Genomic DNA, 22115 nt, shown 5'->3' on the forward strand with positions numbered 1-22115 from the left:
AAGCTGACCTCGAGGGAGCTGTCAGCTCCAGGTGGGGCTGCAGGACAGGGCCTAAGGAAGGGCACAGGCCAAGAGCTTAGGAGCTGAAAGAAGAAACAATAAAAGATGTAAAAGAAGAATTTCTTGCTAACAAAGCTGTAGGTGCAGGCCAGGATTTTACTGAAACAGGGAAGAGCAGCTCTACAGAGGAGCTCCTCTGTGGTGTGACCAAGCCTCTGTGCTTGAAACAAGGATCAGGCAAGGGCTGCAAAACTCCACTTTTCTACTGAAAAATATAGAAGCAGCTTAATGTGCATCATTCTCAAATCTGCATTTGAGGAATGAATGGTATCCTGACATAAGTGTATAGAATACATACCAACTTTCCTATTTTCTATTATTGAAAATATTTTTTTTCTCCAGAATTAAAAGCACTTTCAGTCTTTTATTTTCTCAGTTGCTACTTTTTGTATTCCTGTTTTGGTAATTGCACCCTTGAATATCCAGATTCTTTCTATTGAAAACCAACAGGTTTTATAACACTGAATAAGGGTGGACTGTAAAATCCTACAGGTAACTTATTTTTTCATTTCTGGTATATGCAATATGATAAATTCCTGGATATAAATACAAGACAAGATGTTATGTTCCTTTACATTGGCATAGAAAGCACTTAAGGAATGTTTTATGTGTCACATCTTGCAATATGCATATAACACGAGCCCTAATGGAGAGAATGTATTGGTGAATCCTTTCTGAAACAGGGAAGTACCAGGTTGTGTGAAGGAGAGAATAAACCCACTCAGATGTTCTTAATTTCATTTTTTTGGTCAATAATTGCCATGGTAGCAATGGGGTTTTTTTCCCCCCCACAATACTCACGAATATTTTTGGGGGGAATCGAGTAATGCCTGTAATTCTGATCTTGTGAATCCTTTCATTTCTAAAAGTTTTGTCTCTGCATGATCGTGCTACTCCTTGGTCCCTGCTCCTGGGTCACTCCTTTCTGCGAGCACCTCGGCTGAGGTGGGGGTGATGGAGGAACCTTTTCCTGCGTTCCCAAATCTCCCATTTGGGCTGGGGGTGATGGAGGAGCCTTTTCCTGCGTTCCCAAATCTCCAGCAGGGCTGGGGTGATGGAGGAACCTTTTCCTGCGTTCCCAAATCTCCCATTTGGGCTGGGGTGATGGAGGAACCTTTTCCTGCGTTTCCAAATCTCCCATTTGGGCTGGGGGTGATGGAGGAGCCTTTTCCTGCGTTCCCAAACTGGAACCGCTGCGCTCCCTGCAGCGCAAGGCAATGCTGTCCTCTGGCGTTCCCCGGCAGCACAGCCGCACTGGGAGCACTGGGAGAACTGGGAACACTGGGAGAACTGGGGGCGCTGGGGGCACTGGGAACACTGGGAGAGCTGGGAGCACTGGGAACACTGTGAGAACTGGGAACACTGGGGGCACTGGGAACACTGGGAACACTGGGAGAGCTGCTGGCCCGGGCACCCCAGTGCCTGGCACACCTGGGTCAGGGATTTTTATGCCTGACAATGACATTAATGAGAACTTTGCAATGAATTCTCATTCTTGGATTATGTTTCATTTCTGCTCTCACGCTCAGTGTATTTCTTTGTTCCCTTCTCATGTGTTAGAAGCATTTCTCATGTCCCTCAGGCATGACAGAGAATATTACTTTATTTAACCCCAAAGATTTCAGTTTTCAAATACTTGCTGGAACGGGGTGGGGGGAAACAGAAGGCAGCTGCCCTTACTTAATACAAGTTAGAACACTTTGGAAAAATTATGGGATTATTTTGTGTTTAGAATCCTGTTTGTGAGCAATTGTGCCAAAGGCAGGACAGGTGAGTATTGGTGGTGCCAGCACACCTTGGCTTTCCCCATGTGTGTGCCAAGGGGATGTGAACCCCCCCGTGCCCCGTGCACAGGGCAGAGCTCTGGGAATGGGTTTGTTCCATCGGGTTCTTGCTCTGGGAGCTGAGTGACTGCAGCAGCACAGGCACTGCAGCTAAAATAGACTTGGCAGAGGTCCTGTGAGCAGCACAGAGGGGAGCTCGGCACAGCCAGAAATGAAGTGCCTATAAAATTATTCCAATCTTCCACAATAATTTCTCTTGGTGAAAAACCTTGGGGTTTATTAACCTGAAGCACGGGTAAGGTGGTTTGTCTAGGAAATCATTTGCTTCACAAAATATTTAAAGGCGTTCAACCGGGCAGAACAAAGAGAATTTTTTTTGTTGTTGCTTAATTTGGAAACTGCAGAGGGAAGGGCCTAGGCAGGCAGCAGAGTGCCAAAGAGCAGAAGTCTGGGAATGTGAGGAGGGTGGAGGTGGGGCTTTGCCTTGGCTCTGCCGCCCGTGACCCCGCCAGGCTCCTGAGTCAGCACCCATGGGTGTTTCCCAGCAGAGCTGTGCTCCACAAATAACTGACTGTCCTCTGGTGGGGCAGCCAGAGGTCAGAACATCTGGCAGGAGGCCCTGGGGGCTGGAGGAAGACACAGCACTGCCCTTCTGTGACCTGGCTGTGTGTGGGGAAGGCCGGGGATGCTCTGCTGGGTGTGCTGATGACAAGAAGCGTTGGTTTGATCCATTTTGCACTTCTAAAATTCCGTGTACCTGTATTTGAGGCCCCATCCCGACTGACTGTACAGGTACATCCCAGGTGATCCTCTCAGGGCACAGCTACTGAAGCAGTGCCTGTAAATGCAGGGGAATTTTCATCAGCTTGAAGGGAAAATCACAACATTAAACACAACATTAAACTATCTCATAATAAGAGGTGGTTCCAGATCCCACGGCTGTGGCCAGACAGGTCTGATTTCACAGAAAGTTAGTCTATTAAGCAAAGCAACTGAAATAATAATTTTGCCATGTTTACTTAGATCCCTCAGAGAAAAGAAACTGGAACAGCATGTCAAACTGCACAGGGGAATGATGGAAGCAGGAGGGGGGAAATGAAAAGGGACATCCCATCAAACCCAGCCTGATTCCCTCTGGAAACGCCTCCTTGGCCTGTCTGTAAGGCGTGGTCATGTCTGTCTGCTGTGCCCATCCTGGTGGCTGGGCATGATTTATTCTGTGTATTCCAGGACGGCCCAGCTGCCCCAGGTGCACCAGAGTCACTGGATTTAGGGAATGCTGCAGGAACACCAGCTGAACTGCCTGAACAGGTCAGTGTCACCAGTGTTTGGAGGATGCTTCAAATTATCCTTTTCCTTCTGAAGATGAGATTCGATTTCTCTGTCCTCAGGGACATCAGAATTTCCCTCTGTGCCTGTGTCCTACTCCCACACCCAGAAATATTCTGTATTTCCAAGGCAGCCCCTGGACTTTGGCTCCTGGACCCCTCTTGACACAGCGATTGAAACGCCAACAGAGTTCCATAAAAATGATACCAAACACCAACTAAGGTGAGACTTTTTGTTCCTATTTTTCTGTCTGGATTATCAGAAGCAAGGAAGCACAGTGCTGCTCATGGGAGTAATTGTTTATTGGCATTTCTGACAAGTTTCTGCTTAACACAGTTGGGTCTCAGGCCTTTGAGCACAATGAGAATTCAGCTTCAATCCCAGCAGAAACACTGTATTGATTCCATTGGATAAGTCTGTCAGCAATCTGGGAAACCACAGGCTCTTTCCAGAGAGCACTGGTAAAAATAAACATGTTATTTGTAAATATTTGCATTGGGATGCACTGGGATCAGTGTTTGCATGGGGAAGGGCGCAGCCAGCAGGTCAGGGAGTGATCCTGCCCCGTCTGCTCAACACACAAACAACGGAGCGACGGCCAGAAACGAAACCACAACGAGTTCCAGCCCAGGCTGAGACAGAACTTCCCTCCATGGAGGGGAACAGCTGGAACGGCGGGAACAGCTGGAACGGCTGGAACTGCTGGAATGGCTGGAACTGCTGGAATGGCTGGAATGTCTGGAACAGCTGGAACGGCTGGAACAGAGGGGTGGGGATGGAGCCGCCCCTTTAGGCCCCGCCCTCTTTGGGGTCCGTCCCCCTTAGGCCACGCCCCTTTCCCGCCACGCCCCGCGGGTGTCGCTGCGCTGTTCGGCCGCCAGGTGGCGCAAGGTGCCGGTCCCGCCCCAGCCCGGCCCCGCCCCCTCGGCCCCGCCCTCTCCAGCAGGCCCCGCCCCTCCGGGCCGCGCCCCGCCCCGCCCACGCACGTGCCCGGTAGCGGGGCGGGGGTGCTGTGACGTCACGCCCGGCGGCGGGGCGGGGCTGTGACGTCACGCCCGGCGGCGGCGGGCGCTCCGTGAGGTCACGGCGCGGCCCGGCCCAGCGGCCCCGCCGGCGGGGAGCGGCGGGAGCATGGCCGAGCCCGGGGCGGCGGCGACGGGGGACGCGGCGGGGGCGCCGCCGCCGCGGGTGGGCGCGTGGGTGCCGGTGCTGGTGGAGCAGATGGTGAACGACACGCTGGTGGTGACGCTGAGCTGCGGGGAGCGGCGCTTCACCGGCGTGCTGCTGGACTGCTCCAAGAGGTGCGGCGGGGATGGGGCACCGGGGCCGGGGCCGGCGGGGCCCCCGCGCCCTTTGTTCGGCCGGGCGGGACAAAGCGGCGGGGCCGGGACCGGCCCGGGGCGCGCGGCGGGGCCGAGCGGTGCCCCCGCCCCGGGGGCGGTGGGGCCGGACCGGCCGCGGCCCCGCACGTGGCCCCGGGCGAGCGTGGCCCGGACCCTCCGGGACCGCGGCCCCCGCGCCGGTCACTGCCCTCCCCGTGCGTGCGGAGCTCCCCGAGCTCCCCCTGCCGAGCCCCGGCGGGGCCCTGCGCCCGGCCGCCCTTCCCGGGGCGGTCCCGCCGTGGTGCCGGGCTTCCCGTGGGCTCTGGGCCTGCCCCGCTTCCGCAGCTCTCCGGACACGGCCCCGCCGGCTGCGGCTCCGCGGGTGCGACCTCGTGCTCGCAGCAGCGCGGCCCTGGGGGCGCCGTGCTCGGGGGGACCGGGCCGGGCTGTGCGGGGCCGTGCGGGACCGGGCCGGGCCGGGCCGTGCGGGACCGGGCCGGGCTGTGCGGGGCCGTGCGGGGCTGAGCTGCCTCCCTGTGAGCAGCAGGGTCAGTGCTGCGTGCTGGGTGAGGGACAGATGGGAGCACAGCAGCCTCGCCTCTCTGATCCATCCTACGAGATAGGCGGAACAGCACTTCTGAGCTTCATTTTTGTCGTTTATTTAGTTTCACGTTGCTATCCCGGAGAATTGGAGAAAGATTTTCGAAAGCTTTCAGGCACCTAACGCTGCACAGAGCCCATAAACCCACCCTGGAGTTTGGTCGCAGCCCAAGTGTTGTCTCTCCAGCCCCCTAAACCTGCTGGTTCTGCCTTCTCACGTTTCACTTGACTTCCTCTGCAGTGAAACTTCTTTTACCTGATTTTTTTTCACCCTAACCTTTCGCCATTATTTTTCTTCATCTTCCTCTGTCCCCGGTGGGTTCAAGAACGGCCCAGCTGGGTGTTTTTCCCAGGCTTTAGGGCAGCTCCGCAGGCCGGTGCTGACCCTGATCTGTGTGGGTGGGAGGGCAGTGGATGCCCCCTGAGCACTTGGGCTGTCCCCGAGGGTCAGTGCTCGGTCTGTGCCCATCCCTGGTGCCACACCCTGCCCTGGTGGTGCCGAGCTGGCTGCCCTGTGCTGGCCAGGGAGCTGTGGTGGCCAGCACAAGGTGACCCCGTGTGTGAGGCAGGTGCCTGGCTCCTGGTGGACCCTGGGGACTTGGAGCGAGCACTGCAGACCTCAGTCATTGCAGCTCTGGGGTGTGGAGGGCAGGAGAGATTTTGTTCATCCTACAGCAGGACGCAGGAGTTGGCCTGGCAGTGGCTGGAAGGTGAAGGTCAGGATGTGTCCCAAAGGCAGCAGGAATTTATCCACTTGGTGCTGAGCTCGGAGTGCCTGAAATGGAAACGTGGCAGGGCTGTTCCTCCTCCTGCTGCTGCCTGGCTGATGGAGCTGTGTCCCACCAGCTTGTCCCTGTGCTGGGGTCACCTGTGCTCGGCCTGTGCCCCTGGGCAGTGAGGTGGGACTGGCAGGAGAGGAGCCACCAGAGCAGGTTGTTACACCTGCACAGAAAGAGGAGATTACCCCAAAAGGGGAGGAGGGATTGTATGGTGATTCTTCAGCTTTCTTTTGTGGTTTAAAGGGGTTTCAACATCACACAGTAGATGAATCTATTTTAGTTGTGGCTGCCCCATCCCTGTTCAAGGTCGGCTTGGAGCAGCTTGTCTAATGAATGACATCCCAGCCCAGGGCAGGAGAATTGGAACTGGATGATTTTTAAGGTCTTTTCCAACACAGACAATCTGTAATGCCATGATCTCTTCTGAGCTGTACTGAGTGCTGTGGGGAGCTGAGCAGGAGGAAGAGTTGCCATCCTGAGCACCCAAGGCTCCCCTGCCCGTGCAGGTCCCAGCTGGACACCTCTGGTATTTTGTCACAAAGGCAGGTGCAGGTTTGACCCCCAGACTGCCAGCTGGGTTTGCAGGGGCTCAGCCTGTGGGCAGCAGGACTGCCTGTCCCCAGTGTGTCCCCTGTGTGTCCCCTGGGCCTTTAGGAATGGGGGATGTAGGGAACAGTCATGCCTGACCTTCCAACCACTGGGGAATTATTTGCAGAAGAAAGTGCTCGTGCCCCTCCTCTGCGTGTCCCTTCCTGCCCCAGCCTGGATGATGCAGCAGCAGCAGGGCCTGCCCAGTGACTGGCAGTCACTTGCTTCTAATAAATTGGCTCTGCTCGAAGTGAGCTCTGTAGTGTACATGCTCAAGTAGAGACTTAAATGCAGTTGCAGTGTTTCTGGTAACAAGATTTGGTAGTTTGCTGCAATTGAGTTTACTTTAAAAGTTGAGTTTTAATTATGCAGAGGTATAAATAAAGGAGGATGCCATTTCCTGTACCAACCAGAGACTGGATTGAGGTAACCAAGTCCAGTTGGCTGCAGCTGCCCCAGAAAGGGGGATTACAAGCAGAGTGAAATCCCATCAGCAGTATTTCCTGCTGCTTTAATCACAGAATCCCAGAATGGCTTGGATTGCAAGGGACCTTAAAGCTCATCCTGTTTCAGCCCCTGGCAAGGCAGGGACACCTTCCCGTGTCCCAGGCTGCTCCAACCCCAGTGTCCAGCCTGGCCCTGGGCACTGCCAGGGATCCAGGGGCAGTCACAGCAAATCTGGGAATTCTGTGCCAGCCCTGCCCACCCTCCCAGGAACAATTCCTGCCCAGTATCCCACCCAGCCCTGCCCTCTGGCAGTGGGAAGCCATCACCCCTTGTCCTGTCCCAACAGGCCCCACTGAGAAGTTTGTCCCCATGTTTCTAACAGGCCTCCCTGCTGAGCTGGTGCCTGGCACAGGGTGGCAGGGGAGGGCAGTGGCCTGCGGGCACATTCCATGGCCTGGGGGCTGTGTCCAGCCCAGGGGGGTTCCAGTGTGCTGGACATTGATGCTACAGGCACAAACCGTCCCGGGAGTGAACCTTTGGGTGCTGCACTTGTGCCAGGTGAGGAGCTCTGTGCCACTCTGGAGGGTTCAGTGACCTGAACTGGGCAGTGGGCTTGTGTTCTACATGAAGAGCAGTAATCTGTTGTGACCAAGTCATGCAGCTCCACTGCATAAAATAACCACCATTTTTAGCCATCATTTCATTCAGAAATGGCTCACTTTGGATTATGAATGGTGCCAGCATCTCTGTCTGGCTGTACAAACTGTACTGGCTTTCTGGGTTGTCATTTAAAGACACCTACATTCTTGGTTGTCTCTGTTTCAAAGAAGCCTCATAGAACAAAAATATTTTGTTCCAAATTACGTGATTTCAACAGCTAAATCCTTTCCCAGTTAAACTGTCATTTAACAGCAGGTTGTTGCACTTTTTCAGTAAGGGAGAAGGACTTTGGAGGTTCCTCTCCTTCAGGGAACCCAGGCTTTGTGCTGCCCTTGGTGAGAGGTGTGGCACTCAGGTGTGGCCTTCAGCTCCTTTGCAGTGCCTTTCTGCTAACGTTGACCTGGCCAATGTGTCCCTCTCTGTGACACCACCAGGACACTCCCCCTTGCCTCAGGAAGGCTCCTTCCTTCCTGGAGGTTGGAAAGAAAGCAATGGCAGGCAAGGAGGGGAATGGGAATGTAGCATCCAAAGCCCACTGATGTTTGATCTGTACCTGTTCTCCATTCCTTTGTCTCTTCTTTGTGGCTCTCCTACACAATCTTTTGTTACTGCTGAAAAGGCCCACATGCTTCACTGATGGTGTGTTCTCTGCAGAAGTGTCTCTGGAAAGTCAAGGCAGCGAGCTCTGCCCAGTCAGAGTCAGTGTTTGAGGGCAGAATCTGTCCCAGTGCTGTGTTAGCCTAATATTTCTAATGCCAGGCCAAGGGCATCAATTCAGACATTTTGGAGACATGAATTGCAGCTGTGAGTTTCAGCATTTCAGAGGGTTTGCTTTTGCCAATATCCAGGCAAGATATTGTGTCTGGGCCTTGGCGGCCTGTAATGACACTTGGCATTGAGGGACAGAATATCATCATGGTTAACCCCGCTGTTCTGGGGGAATGGTGATGCCTTATGTCACCAAATACAGCTGGATATGGGGAGACTGGGGAGGGGGAGCAGAGCTGTGTCTTGGTGAATCTGTGCCAGTTATCCACCCAAGTCAAGCTGGTCAGGTTTAGAATGACAAACTGGAAAATCAGCCATGCATCTCCAGTGAGGAGCAGGGCAGTTTCACAGCTCCCCAGGCTAATCCACATCACATCCCTCCTCCAGCCTTGCCAGCCTGCTGATGCACTAAACTGCTTTGTGGGATAAACCTTACAACTTCTTAGAGCAAAACTTGGTGCAAAGAGTTCATAGAAATAGAGGTTTTGATGCCTCTGCCCTTTCTGGGAGAAGAGTAGGACAGCTTGCCAGATTTCTGCACTGCTGCTGTTTTTTTTCAGAGCCAGAATTGGCTGCTTGATCTTAAAAGTCAAGAGAAGGCGTTGAGTCCTTAGTACCGAAGGTGTGGGACATTCGGGACCTTTTGGGTTCCCGGAGCAGCACGTTTCAAAGCTCCTGACTCTGTTTCTTTTCCTCCCTGTCCTTCTGTCCCCCATTTAGGTCCGGCCTGTTCTGTGTGCCGTCCTCCTTCCCCAAGCACGAGGACCCTCCTGCTGACGCCTGCGCTAACGGAGCCGCTGACGGCGGGGATGCCACGCCGGGCGAGCAGGAGCCGCAGCCCGCTGGCCACCAGCCTGCCAAGGGCCACGGGGAGGAGCAGGTGCCACCTCTGCTGCCAGCACCGGGCGGCCTCCCACCCTACCCGCCGTACTTCGAGGGAGCCCCCTTCCCCCGGCCCCTGTGGCTGCGGCACTCCTACAACCAGTGGGTGCCACAGCCGCCCCCAAGGACTATCAAGAGGACGAGGAGGCGTTTGTCCCGGAACAGGGACCCGGGCAGGCTCATCATGAGCACCATCAGGCTGCGGCCCCGGCAGGTGCTCTGCGAGAAGTGCAAGAACACGCTGAACCCCGAGGACGCCAGCGCGCCGCCGCAGAGCGCCAAGGCCAGGAGGAAGCTGAGCATCCAGGACAAGGAGCAGAAAAAGCACAGCGACCCCGACTACGTGGAGAAAAGGAACAAGAGAGAGAAGAGGGAGGATGACAAGTTTTCTGGGGAGCTGGTGCATCGAACGCCGGTTATAAAAATATCCTACAGTACTCCGCAAGGGAAGGGCGAAGTGGTAAAAATCCCTTCCCGGGTTCACGGCTCGGTCAAAGCGTTCTGCCCCGAGCGAGAGGTGCAGAACGGAGCCGGGGACCAGGAGGAGGCCGGGGACTCTGAGCGGTGCCGACAAACCAAATGTTTAATGGACAAGTCAGCAGGCAGCCAGCTTGCTTCCATTCCAAAACTGAAGCTCACGCGGCCAGTGCATTCCGGTGTGGATGTCCCACCCCCAAAGATACGGCTGAAGCCCCATCGCATCAATGATGGGCAGAGCGTTTCCATTTATAAGGCAGAACTGATTGACGAGATCAATGTCCTCCAGAACAGCAGGGAGCCCAACCCCGCGGCGTTTTACCATGATGAGCCCACTGACAGAAGCCTGGCTGAGATATCTTCAGGCAGTTCAGGTGAAGATGATGACTTTAAAAGGTTTCCCCAGGGTAAAGATGGACATGATAACTTGGCTTTCCTCATGAATTACCGTAAAAGAAAAGCAGATTCTTCTAGTCTATCGGTGTGTAGCAATGACAGCCTAGATGAATCCAAGTCTTCTAGTTCAGAAGTGACATCACCAGAGCTGTGTGACTTTTTGCCTGGTGATGATGCCTCCGTCTCTTCATCTTCAAAAGATGAGCGTAAAATTGTGCCACCACTGACAGTCAGACTGCACACCCAGAGTGTGTCTAAATGTGTCACAGAAGATGGAAGGACTGTGTCAGTGGGGGATATTGTCTGGGGTAAAATCCACGGCTTTCCGTGGTGGCCAGCACGTGTTCTTGACATAAACCTCAGCCAGAAGGAGAACGGGGAGCCTTCGTGGCGAGAAGCTAAGGTGTCGTGGTTTGGTTCTCCAACGACTTCGTTCTTATCTGTTTCAAAACTCTCTCCTTTCTCGGAGTTTTTCAAACTGAGATTTAATCGCAAGAAGAAAGGGATGTACCGGAAAGCAATCACAGAAGCTGCAAAGGCAGTGAAGCACCTGACCCCAGAAATACGAGATCTCTTAACACAGTTTGAGACATAACTTTGCCTCCAGTATCAGGTGAGTGATTGCTACACTAATGCTTGCCGTGAAAAGCCTCCTGGTGCTTTTTTAATCTGTATTCCTATTCATTTGCATTTGTTTTTCCATTGAATCTGAGATTGACAATTATGAAACGTATGTGCTTGGCTGTTAGTTGGTGGGGGTCATTTCAGAGATGGTGAGAATTATTTTCTTTAATTCCAGACCCTTTTGGGGACCATGGGAATTGGAGCCCCTGTTCCCAGAGGGAAGTGCAGGCCAGGCAGGACGCTGTGAGGAAGCAGCACTGCCTGTTCAAAGAACTGATAAACCTGTGGCTGTGTGCCTGGAAGACTGACAGCTCCTAGGCTTGCAGTTTCCTTGGGTCAAAGAGCTAAAACTCACTGGAATTAAGATGGCATTTATCATATGTGTGTGCTGGTGCTCAGCAGTTACCTGGAACAGTTTAGAGCCCCTTTGCTCCCCTCCCTCTGGTTTGGATCTCTTATGAAGGCCCTTTATGGCTCCTCACAGTGACTGTACCAAAAGCTGCCTTTGGAAAACAGTATTTCAATATCTCTCATAGTACCTGAGGTTTGATTTGTACCTAAATTTTCACTGTTTCTCTGGGGAATGGCCTGGATCAAATTCAGTCCCTTTGGGCTTCACCTCTGTGTGAGGACGTTAGGTGGGAATGGAAAGGTGAGGGCTGATTCTTTGTAATGGATGGGGATGGGTTTCCCTTTCTCATCAGTCTGCCTGGGATGAAAATCTGGAACCTAAAAATACAGGATGTGCCATGACTGGGAATAAAAGTCCACAGGAAAATCCAATGACTTGGGTAAAAGCTGAAATCATTTCACAACCTTTCAGTCACTGTCCAGACAAGCCCTCAGCTGTGATGGTATTAGACAAGGGGAGGGATTAACTTTTTGTCAAAACCAGAGGTGTCACTAGGAAGAGCCTGATGTCAAAGGCCAGGCTTTCTGCAGTGTGGTTTGGTATGTTGGCCCCTGAATGCTCTGCTCTGCCAGGGCTGCTCCTCTGGACTCTCTTCTTTATCTGAACTGTCATAATGCAGTGGGGCTGGGGTGGTCAGTGCTCATGTAATCCTGATGGGAAAATGGGATTTTGTTCATACTCTCTGTCGTGGGACTTCACCTCTTGCCTGCCTGTGATGAAGGACTTGCTGTGCTTGGGTTAGGAGTCCATGTGAGCAGGCCTGGCTGAGCAGATAACCAGAGCATGACATGTTCGTGCTGTGTACTCAGAGTGTCTGGACAACTGCAGCATTGCAGCTTCCTTCTTGATCTTGCCCATAGAACTGTGCTTAGCTCTGGCTAAAGACTTTATTATATCAGGAGTGTTTGGATTGGACACAAATTCCTATTAGCTAGATCAGGAGTATAAATAAAGCTGCTGCCCAGAATGTACTGTCCTTGCCAGTGGAAGAGTCCTGGCCAATCCCTGGCTCCTGTCTGGACAGTGCTGTGGTTAAAGGAGCAGCAAACTTCATCCTGTGAGCTGTCCTCCCTGTGTGTGAGCAGTGTGGGACAAAGGTAATGAATGTCATCATCATCATTCCTGACATCTGTCCTTGTGGGTCCTGGGGGGCTGGCATGGCCCAGCTGCAGGAGAAGGGACAGCTTGAAGAAAACCTGGTGCTTCATGTTTGTGAGTCCATGGGGAGCAGGAAAGCTGTGGCCAAGAGGAGTCCCAAGGCCAGAGCTGGGAGCTGGGATGGGAGGAGGCTTGTCCCCACACACTGCCCTGGGAGCAGCAGGACCTGCCAGCACGGGGGCACAGAGTGTCCAGAGACAGCCTGGGGGCTGAGCTACAGGTACAGAGCACGTCTGCAAACAGGGGGGGAAGAAGGACATCTGGAGAACAGTGGATAAGAAAATGATGGGATGGCCTGGATTAGACCAAAACATTCCTTCCCTCTGTGCTCTCCAGCCAAAGCTCTGCATGTGTATGTGGGTATACACATTTACAGATAGCACTGCTTTCCTGGCCTCCTTCAGCTGCCTTTGCACAGCTGAATTTGGGGATTTCCTGCCTTACATGTCTGAGCTGAGCTGCCAGCACAGTCTGCCAGGCTGAAGACAACATGACTGCTGGATAAAGAACTGCAAAACTAGAAAAGCAGAACTGCACAGCTGCCTGTGTTCCACATGTCACAGTTACCTAGTTTCCCAATTAGACCAGCATGTCTGGAGTTTTGGTACATCACTTATAAAACTGCTCATTATTTCACAGAATTGTTTGTACCTAATTCTCCTTGCAGGAGGATTGAATTTTGTTGCTTTCCTTGATTTTCCACGAGGTAGAACTGAAATGTTTCCTTCAGCTGCTCATTGTCCTTTCCTGAAGGATGGCATGGAAGGGTTTGGGCTGGAAGGGACCCTGAAGTGCATCCCATTCCACCCCTGCCATGGCAGGGACACCTCCCACTGTCCCAGGCTGCTCCAAGCCCAATGTCCAACCTGGCCTTGGGCACTGCCAGGGATCCAGGGGCAGCCACAGCTGCTCTGGGTAACCTGGGAATATTGCATGGGACCACTATAAAATCCATCATGCTGGGGCTGCAGTGGCACAAAGGTTTTTGTCATCAGAAGGAATCCATGAGGTGGCTTCAACACTGATACCACTCATGCTACTCCTGGCACAGCAGAAGTTTGTGACTGGTGACACTTTTTATTGTGAAACTTTCTGTCTTCTGGCATGTGATGTGTTCTGCAGAGAGGAGTTACTGGAAAAACGTATAAACACTGCAGGAGTTTATTGGATGCACAAAACTGGAAAAATTGGATTTTTTTTTTTTTTGTTAACTTGGTTTGAGTTGGAAAAGCTGGTAGGATCACTTCTTGTTGTTACTGCTTTGTCCTTGGGGTTTCTTTGCAAGGAAAGTACTAGTCAGGTAATGACAGGGTTTTAATTAAGTAAAACAAGTTTCTGGAAAAACAACAGGCAGAACAGCAGCCTGTAGAACTCAGACTTGTAAGACTTGGTTTACAGTATGCCAGGAGAGACATGTCTGCTCAGCAGCTTCTGGGGCTGCTCTGTGGCTTCCCTGGTGTGTGACACCACGGAGCCAGCTCCAGGCACAAGGCCAGCAGCTGCCCCTGGCCTGCAGTGACACAGGTTTGCCTTGCCCTTAAGGAAACCCCACCTGAGGGCTGGCCAGGGGCAGCGAGGACCCTTGAGCTGGTGTCACACATTTTATTGGGAATGAGCCCTGGTCACTGCTCCAGCTGTGCCCTGGGCTGGTGTCACACACATTTTATTGGGAATGAGCCCTGGTCACTGCTCCAGCTGTGCCCTGGGCTGGTGTCACACACATTTTATTGGGAATGAGCCCTGGTCACTGCTCCAGCTGTGCCCTGGGCTGGTGTCACACACATTTTATTGGGAATGAGCCCTGGTCACTGCTCCAGCTGTGCCCTGGGCTGGTGTCACACACATTTTATTGGGAATGAGCTCTGGCCACTGCTCCAGCTGTGCCCTGGGCTGGTGTCACACACATTTTATTGGGAATGAGCCCTGGTCACTGCTCCAGCTGTGCCCTGGGCTGGTGTCACACACATTTTATTGGGAATGAGCCCTGGTCACTGCTCCAGCTGTGCCCTGGGCTGGTGTCACAGGAGGGAGGGAGGGACACCTGTGTTTCCAAAGACCCCTTTCCCTGCAGCAGGATCCATGGGTGCTGGCTCAGGGGCTTTGCAAGGAGCGTGTGTTGCTCCAGCCCTGCTGTGTGGGGAGGTGTCCCTGCAGGGACAGGCCCTGGCAGGGCTGGGTCTGCTGCTCTGGGATCCTCCTGAGCAGCTCCTCATGGCACGTGCCCCCTCCCTGCACACAGTAAAACCTCTAGTAAAAACTGCTGGTGGGTTTTCAGCCACATCTCTGCATGAAACAAGTTTACAAGATGTATATTCCTTGGCTTTTTCAGTCTGGAAGGTCCTTTAATCTTTGTCTCTCCTGTCCCCAAGCTGTGACTGGAACCATTAAATTTGCAGATGCTGAAGGCTTTCATTTGAAGTGCTCTGAGCTTCACAGGCCCTCAGTGTCAGTACATCAAGCTATCCATCACACTGCTGCTGTGTGCAAACTCAGAGCTGGCTGCATGCTCACTGTCTGTGGAAACCACTCCTGTAAAACCTGGAATATCACCTTGTGACTTCACCTTCAGGGGCTTTTGGGGCTCTGTGTGTCCCTGCAGCCAGTGCTGCTGCCAGCAGCTTGTGAAGCAGCTGAAGTCACTCCTCTTTCACCTCCTCTCTTCTGTTCTGCCAGTGGCACAAAAATACTGTGCCTTGATATAAAGTGAGGGGGATGATTGGTGTGATAGCTGTATTTTTAACACACTACCTGCTCACATGGAATATTTCAGCACAAAAGATGAATGCTTGAGATTTTTCTTGGTCTGCTTTCTAGATGCTTCAATCCACTAAAACCAGGCATCCAAGTTAATTACTGTTTCACAGTCTTGCTGCAAACAGCTCGGAGTCAGCGTCTGTGCATGCCAGTGCAAGGTGGGAGAACAAGTCCAGAATAGACTGTGCTGCATTTTTGTGTGCCCAGCACTGATGGTTGGAGCTGCACATCAGGTGACATCCTGATCTTCCCAAAAGCACCTGCCCATTGTGCCCAGGGACTCCTTTGGAGACACCTGGGCCGGTGCTGCCTGTCCTGGCAGCCGTGGCCCCTCTCCATCCATCCCCTCTCTGCTCCCAGGGTATTCTCTGGAAATGCCACCAGGCCATCCACTGTGCCATTTGTAACTGCACCAGGAATGTGATTGGCTTTCAGGGGCTCTGACTTCAGCTGCTGGAGGAGATTGGATCCACCCAAGGGCTTAGGAGCTCCCCTGGGAGCACAGAGAGAGCAGCTCCTGGGGCTGGGGGGCTCCAGGCTCTGCTGCTTGTGCCCTCAGGGCACAAGCAGCAGAGCCTGGAGCCCCCCAGCCCCAGGAGTGTCACCAGCCCACAGTGCACCCAGTGCCTCTAGGATCCACACAGGATCAGGGCTGTGCCAGGGTCTCAGGACAGGAAATGGGAGAGATGTGTGGACAAAGAACCTGGGAATTGGTTTCTCTGAAAACATTTACAAATAAAATGAAAACAACATTTCTTTGTGTTTTCCTGAGTCACATTTATTTCTGTGTTTGGTTTTTGAATTCAAGTGGAGGTGTGGGAATTGCAGTTTCTGGGCTTGTGAGGCTGCCTGACACTATGGGGTGACACAAGCTGTAGAATCACAGAAGGGGTTGGGTTGGAAGACATCTTAAAGATCGTTGTGTTCCACCTTCTGCTATCCGAGATTGCTCCAAACTCCATCCAGCCTGATGTTGAATAACTGAATATTTCTCATTTTCATGTTCAGGTGTGAAAGGTAGGACTTTGATCCCAAAAATTGATGTGAAGGCTCTTGATGTTGAAAAGCATACAAGCTGTTGTTTTTCAGCCTTGATGTGTTTTATCCATGAGTTGCCATCAGTGGGCTCAGGGCGAGCAGGAGTGTGTGGGCTGAGTGACAAGCTCTGCTCCTGGCTGTGAAAGACTTGGGGAGCTGCTTGCCTGTAAGGTGAGATGAGACTGGAGGAGCACGAGCTGGCATGTGCTGCTTTTGGCTGGGGTAGAATCAGCTCCACAGTGACTGATTTGGGGCTGTGCTTTGGATTTGTGCTGAGCACAGGCTTGATAAAACAGAGATGTTTTTGTTACTGCTGAGCAGGGCTTGCACAGAGCCAAGGCTGCTCCTGCCCCTTGTGCTGGGGAGGGGACTGAGGGTGTGTGCTAGGTTGGGAAGGGACACAGCAGGACAGGTGACCCCCAAGTGGCCCAGGGGCTATTCCAGTCCCTATGACGTCATACTTAGTGTATAAAATGGGGGGAAGAAGGAGGAAGGGGGCATTTGGAGCGATGCCATTTGTTCTCCAAGTCACAGTTGGATGTGATGGGGCCCTGTTCTCCTGGAGGTGGCTGAACACCTGCCTGCCCATGGAAGCAGGGATTTCATTTCTTGTTTTGCTTTGTTTGTGTGTGCAGCTTTTGCTTTCCCTGCAAAGTTGTCTGTCCCAACAATGAGTTCCCCAGCTTTTGTCTCCCTGGTGCCCTGGGCTGGCTGGGGTTACAGCTCCTCATGGGGCTGCTTTATTTCACTGGAATCTGCTCGCTGCAGCTGCTCTGTGTGCTGGCTGTACCTGCACACAACACATGGGCTCTGCATTAGGCACATAATGAACTCTGCACATCCTGAGATTAGTGCAGCTGAAAGAGGCTTTGATGTCGGGCAGCAAGGGCACAGATGGGCCTTTAATACCTCGGTCCTGGAGAGCTCAGGCTCTTCATGTGCACAGCCCTGTGCCCTCCTGTGCTCTCCTCTTGTGCCAGAGCAGGAGCAGCAGGAGCCTCCATGGGCACGGGTGGCCGTGTCCCTGTGCTGTGCCTCCTGCCCGCCCCAAGGTGCCCCTGGAGCAGGAGTGTTCCCCTCCCTGGGGACGCCTGTGCAGGTGAACATGACCTCACCTGGCTGGGAGGGTCACTGGTGCCAGAGCTGTTCTCACCTGAGCCCGTGGCTGCCCCACATCAGCCATGTCCTCCTGGCCTGGTCACTGCCTGCTGTCTCTGGCAGTGTTAATGAAGGCTCTTCTCATTAAGCTGATGAATCTCTAAAGGAGTGAGTGCCTTCACTGAGTACCAGTTCCCATTTCATCTGCAGTACTCCATGCTAGTGCAGGATCAGCCAGCCTGGGTTTCTTTATAAAGTGTATTTCCTGTGTGCTCTCTGCAGCTGAAGAAATGAATTGTAGCAAATTACTGGCTTGGCTTCCCTTGTGAGTGATGATTTGCTCTGTTTTGATGCAAGCCAATAACCTGAGCCATTTACTCATGTGGAAAGCAGCCCTTTCCAAAGACAGAAACCCTCAGTGCAGGATTTGTCACAGGGATGTTTGCATGATGGAGTTTGAGAACTCCAGTGTTGGAGAAGCAGCTGCCAGCCTGCTCAGGTCGGCCTTGAGAGCTGGAGCCGGTTCCAGAGCCTCACCCGTGGGCCAGAGCTGGGGATGCCCCCCTTTCCTTCGTGCTGTGAGAGCTGGGCATGGCAAGGAAGGGCTTCAGCAGCTGGTGCAGCCTCTCTGTAAGTCCCTTCCCCAAGGAGAGGTGGCTGGGGAAAGACTGACCTGGTGATGCTCAGTTCCAGCCTGCTGTTAATTGCTTTGTGATTAGAAAATAATCCTCAAAATAATCTGCTTGGGCACACTTGGGGTGCTGCAACCTCCAAAAGATAAATTGTACTGTGCACTGTGCTGCTGCTGCTCAGTGTGGGTTTATGAATGGCTTTATTTGATCCAAAACTTCATTTTTCTCATTATGAACAAGTGCTTGGCTTCAGGGGAGCTGCCTTGGCCGTCCTTTGGACACCCAGCCTTGCACCCAGGCCGTCCTGGCCAGCCCACAGTGCTGTGGTGGTGACTCACATGGACAAGGCAGCAGCAGTGCCTGGAACGTGGGGCAGCAGCTCCAGGCTGGAATTGCTGCAGCTGTCAGGGCTGAAGGGACAGTGTACGAGGGCCTGGCACTGTGCAGCTCCTCCTGGGCACGGGAAACCCCACACAGGCTGGGCTGGCTCCAGGGGTGGCCACCGAGCCCAGCCGTGCCCCTCGGGACTGCAGGGGGACAGCGACAGCGGCAGCGACAGGGACAGGGACAGTGACAGGGACAGGGACAGTACAGTGACAGATACAGTCCAGGTATAGTACAGGTCCAGGTCCAGGCGCCCCCCAGGCACAGGCACTGAGCTGCATGCCCAGGTTAGACACTTGCTGTGTTGCTGGCAGCCCCAGGTTTGTGCTCCCACGGGACAGAACCCCTGGTATTTGCCCTCAGGTATTTCCAGGAGCTGCTGAGGTTTGGCCCCAGTCCCTGTCCCGTGGAGGAGCCCTGGCAATGGCAGGACCCTTCCCTGGGACCTGCCTACCATTGTACTTCTGCTGGGATTCTTTATTCCTCCCAATGAGAAATCCCAAAGAATCCAATCCACCCCCCCCCCCCCCCCCCCAGGGCTTGCTGTCACCTCCTCGGGCAGGAAATGCATTTTTTCCTGTTTAGACAAGATCCTCTCACTCTGTAACGTGTCTCTAAAGGGTCAGTGCTTACAAAGCCACGTGAGGGATATTGTTCCACGTCCCTGGGCCTCAGGAGGGCTTTCCTAGGTGTAAGGTGATAAACCTGCAAGTGACATTGTTGTGTGTTCTTGAAGTCTCTGTGTTCACCAGAAGACCAATAGATTCTCCTGCCAGATTAGGTATGAATTTATACTCTGTTGGCTGCAGGTAGCAGAGTGTAGAAGGAGTGTATGAAACCTGAGTGCAGCCCTTGTCTGGAATACAGCTTTTGGGACAGATGTTCCTGGGTATCGAGTCAGCTCTTTGCATTCTGCATTGTGTGGGCAGTGCTGAGGATCATTCTGGATGCTGAGTGTGAGTGAATCAGTGTCACTCTGGGTCCCCTGCCTGCAGAAGCAATGCTGCTGCCCTGTCAGCAGCTCTGGAGTTGTGATCCTCTGGCTGTGTTTGGTGTTCTTGGTTCATTGTGCTCTGTAAGTCACAGACCTCAGCTGGGGGAGGTTTGGAGGTTTTTGATCTGCTCTTCCGTGGTGTTGATGTCTTGTGTCAGGAGCACAGATCCGAGCTGGTGTCTCCTGCACTCCCAGCCCAGCTGGAGCTGCTGTGGTTGGTGTGGCACAGACTCGGGGCTGCTCACACTCCTGCTGGAGCTGCACTGCCCTGGGGCGAGCTGCAGTGGTGAGTGTGAGTGAGGCCAGTGTGAGTGAGGCCAGGTGTGAGTGAGGCCAGTGTGAGTGAGGCCAGGTGTGAGTGAGGCCAGTGTGAGTGAGGCCAGTGTGAGTGAGGCCAGGTGTGAGTGAGGCCAGTGTGAGTGAGGCCAGTGTGAGTGAGGCCAGGTGTGAGTGAGGCCAGTGTGAGTGAGGCCAGTGTGAGTGAGGCCAGGTGTGAGTGAGGTCAGTGTGAGTGGGGTCCCCGTGCCCTTCTCTCCCTTGGCTCTGTGTCACTGAGTTGTTCCGTGTGTCTCCTGCTGTCTTCACTCAAAGGCAGCTGGATTCTCCCCTTGAGCTCTTGCAGGGCTTCCACACTGCAGCCTGGCCTCCAGGGCCAGTGTGAGTCCCTGCTGCAGGCAGGGGTACAGGTGTCACAGGGACAGTGACAGCAGTGTGGCACATGGGGCAGGGGAGGGACAGTGACAGCAGTGTGGCACATGGGGCAGGGGAGGGACACTGGTGACAGCAGTGTGGCACATGGGGCAGGGGTGGCTGTCCCAGGGGCAGCTCTGTTGTGTGGGACAGGGCAGGGGGAGCCTGCAGGGCCAGGGCCTGGCTGCTCTGCCTCGCTGGGCATGCAGGTACTGAGAAAAGCCTCTGTAGGCTGCTCCCAAGGGGACAATAATCCTATTTTGTAGATTGTGTTCGGAAAGTGGAGGCAGATGTTCTTCACGTGGCGCGCTCCGAGGGGACTTGTGGTGGATTAACCTCCAGTAACCCACCCGAGCAGGGACTCCAGAGCCTTTCAGCCAGACTGGAGATTTATTATCATCACTCAAATTCATATCATGTTGGTCCTGGGATGAATTGCCACTCTTACTCTGGGTTTGTTAACCATACAGCTTTCTTCCCAAGCTGCAGGCAGTGCAGGCTGTGCTGCTGGGCCAGCTGGGAGCAGAATTCCTGGCTATATTTAGAGGGAAGGCGCAGTGTGAGCCCTGCTGCTGGTGTGTCACTGTAACCTCTCCCTCTCTGCCTTTCTGCAGGGTAACAGAAGACGAGCACAGCTGTTCTCCCCGAGGGTCACCGAGCCTGGAACACCCGGACGTGCCCCAGGAGAGGCGGGCACGGCACAGGACGAGGCTCCTGAGAGTGCTCCCTGTGCCCCCGGGACAGGGGACAGGCACCGGGACAGAGCTGGGGGCTCTTCTGGTGTGAGGCAGGAAAGGCCAAAGGATATCTTACCCTAGCATGAGAACTTGACCAGTGGGACAGCAATGGACTAGGAGAACAGCAAAAAAACCACAACTCGGAATGTATTTATTATTAAAAGTTAGCTATTCTTGATAAAATTCCCCAGATTATTGCTGCTGCTTATTTTACTTACAGATTTCACACACTTGTTAATTTTAAAGCTACCAGACTTTTATTCAATACTGTACTCTGAGAAATGTAATTGGGTCAGGACATGCAATAGAATGAAATCATTGTAGTGTCTTAAGTACAATGGACTCACTTTGTGTCTATTAAACCTTGGAAGATGTGCAACACACACAGCGTGGCCCTCATTGCATGTTAAAGCTTTCTCATGGCATTCACTGCAGGGCAGAGAATCTGTGCTTCCAGGTACACGGCCAAGTGCTGGGGACCTGGATGTGCTTGGCTCCTTCCCCTGTGCTTCCCAAGTCACCTGGAAGAGCAGCACAGCCTGGGGCTGCCCTGGCTGGGTGAGGAGGGTTCGTGCTGAGCTGCTGGCTCCAGCCAGGGAGGGAATCCCTCTTCTGACCTGAACATGAACGTGAACATGGCCATGAAGTTGTGAGCCCACACTCTGTGATTTAAGGCCCTTTGAGCATGTGGGACAGGAGGATCCTCTCCTTACCCACAACCAAGAGGTGGTGCACGATTCTAAACCAGCAAACCAACAGCGTTTTTGCCCAATTCAAATAGTTCACAAACTGAAGTGACCTATGGACAGGATTTTGGAACTGTATCAGTTCATTTTTGGGTTTGCATTAGTTTGGCCTTTCATTGGATTCCCTCAGTCCAGAGACATTAATTTGAGGTGATCTGATGCTGAAGAAAACACTTCAGGGTGTCCCTGCTCAGTGGAGTGTTGTGTGGCTGTGGGAGGTTAGCCTGGGGCTGCAGGATCTGTGCACTGATCCTGCTTCCTGTCAGCAGGAATTTTGGATGTGCTGCAGCAAACACAGGGCTGAACTCCGGCTGAGTCAGAGCGAGCAGCTCGGAAATCTCACTCTGGTGTTTTCCTGGTGTGTGCTGGTTCACACTGTGGTCTCTGAATGTCAGCAGCAGAGGCCAGAGCTTCCCCTTCCAGCAGCAAAGTGTCACAAGGAGAGCTCAGCACCAAAACCCTTCTGCTGAGCCTCAGCCCGGCACTCAGCAAGGGAAATCTGCATCCCTCGGAGCAGCAGGAAGGCTGGGGTGTAGAACATGAGGGGCTGAACCAGGACAGCTGCTTCCCGAGGCCCATCTGTGTCACCTCTGCAAACAAATCAATGAGCTTCCTGTTTTCCTAAAATAAGTGCAAGAAGGGCAGCAGTATCTATGAGGGGCTGTGTTCCTGCACCTTGTGTGAGTGCTTTGTGCAGTGCCTGTTTACCCAGGCTGGCAGAGGTGCTCCTGTGCTGGGAGTGCTCCTGCTCTGGGA

At 53.4% G+C, this 22115-nt stretch overlaps 1 protein-coding gene across 2 annotated transcripts; it reads left to right on the plus strand.

Moving 5' to 3' along the window:
- The first annotated feature begins 4289 nt into the window (after window positions 1–4289).
- Window positions 4290–20996, plus strand: PWWP2B (PWWP domain containing 2B). 2 transcript variants are annotated; one of them, XM_014890659.2, is made up of 3 exons: window positions 4290–4474; window positions 9058–10705; window positions 20491–20996. In XM_014890659.2, the coding sequence occupies exons 1-2, from the start codon at window positions 4305–4307 to the stop codon at window positions 10685–10687; spliced, it is 1800 nt and encodes a 599-aa protein (XP_014746145.2). In that variant the 5' UTR covers window positions 4290–4304; the 3' UTR covers window positions 10688–10705; window positions 20491–20996. The 2 variants fall into 2 exon arrangements, with proteins under 2 accessions (XP_014746145.2, XP_088025612.1); XM_088169486.1 differs by lacking the exon at window positions 20491–20996 and adding an exon at window positions 15101–15560.
- The last annotated feature ends 1119 nt before the right edge of the window (window positions 20997–22115 follow it).

The sequence above is a fragment of the Sturnus vulgaris genome, chromosome 8, assembly GCF_052056855.1.
Source record: "Sturnus vulgaris isolate bStuVul1 chromosome 8, bStuVul1.hap1, whole genome shotgun sequence".
NCBI classification, from domain to species: domain Eukaryota; kingdom Metazoa; phylum Chordata; class Aves; order Passeriformes; family Sturnidae; genus Sturnus; species Sturnus vulgaris.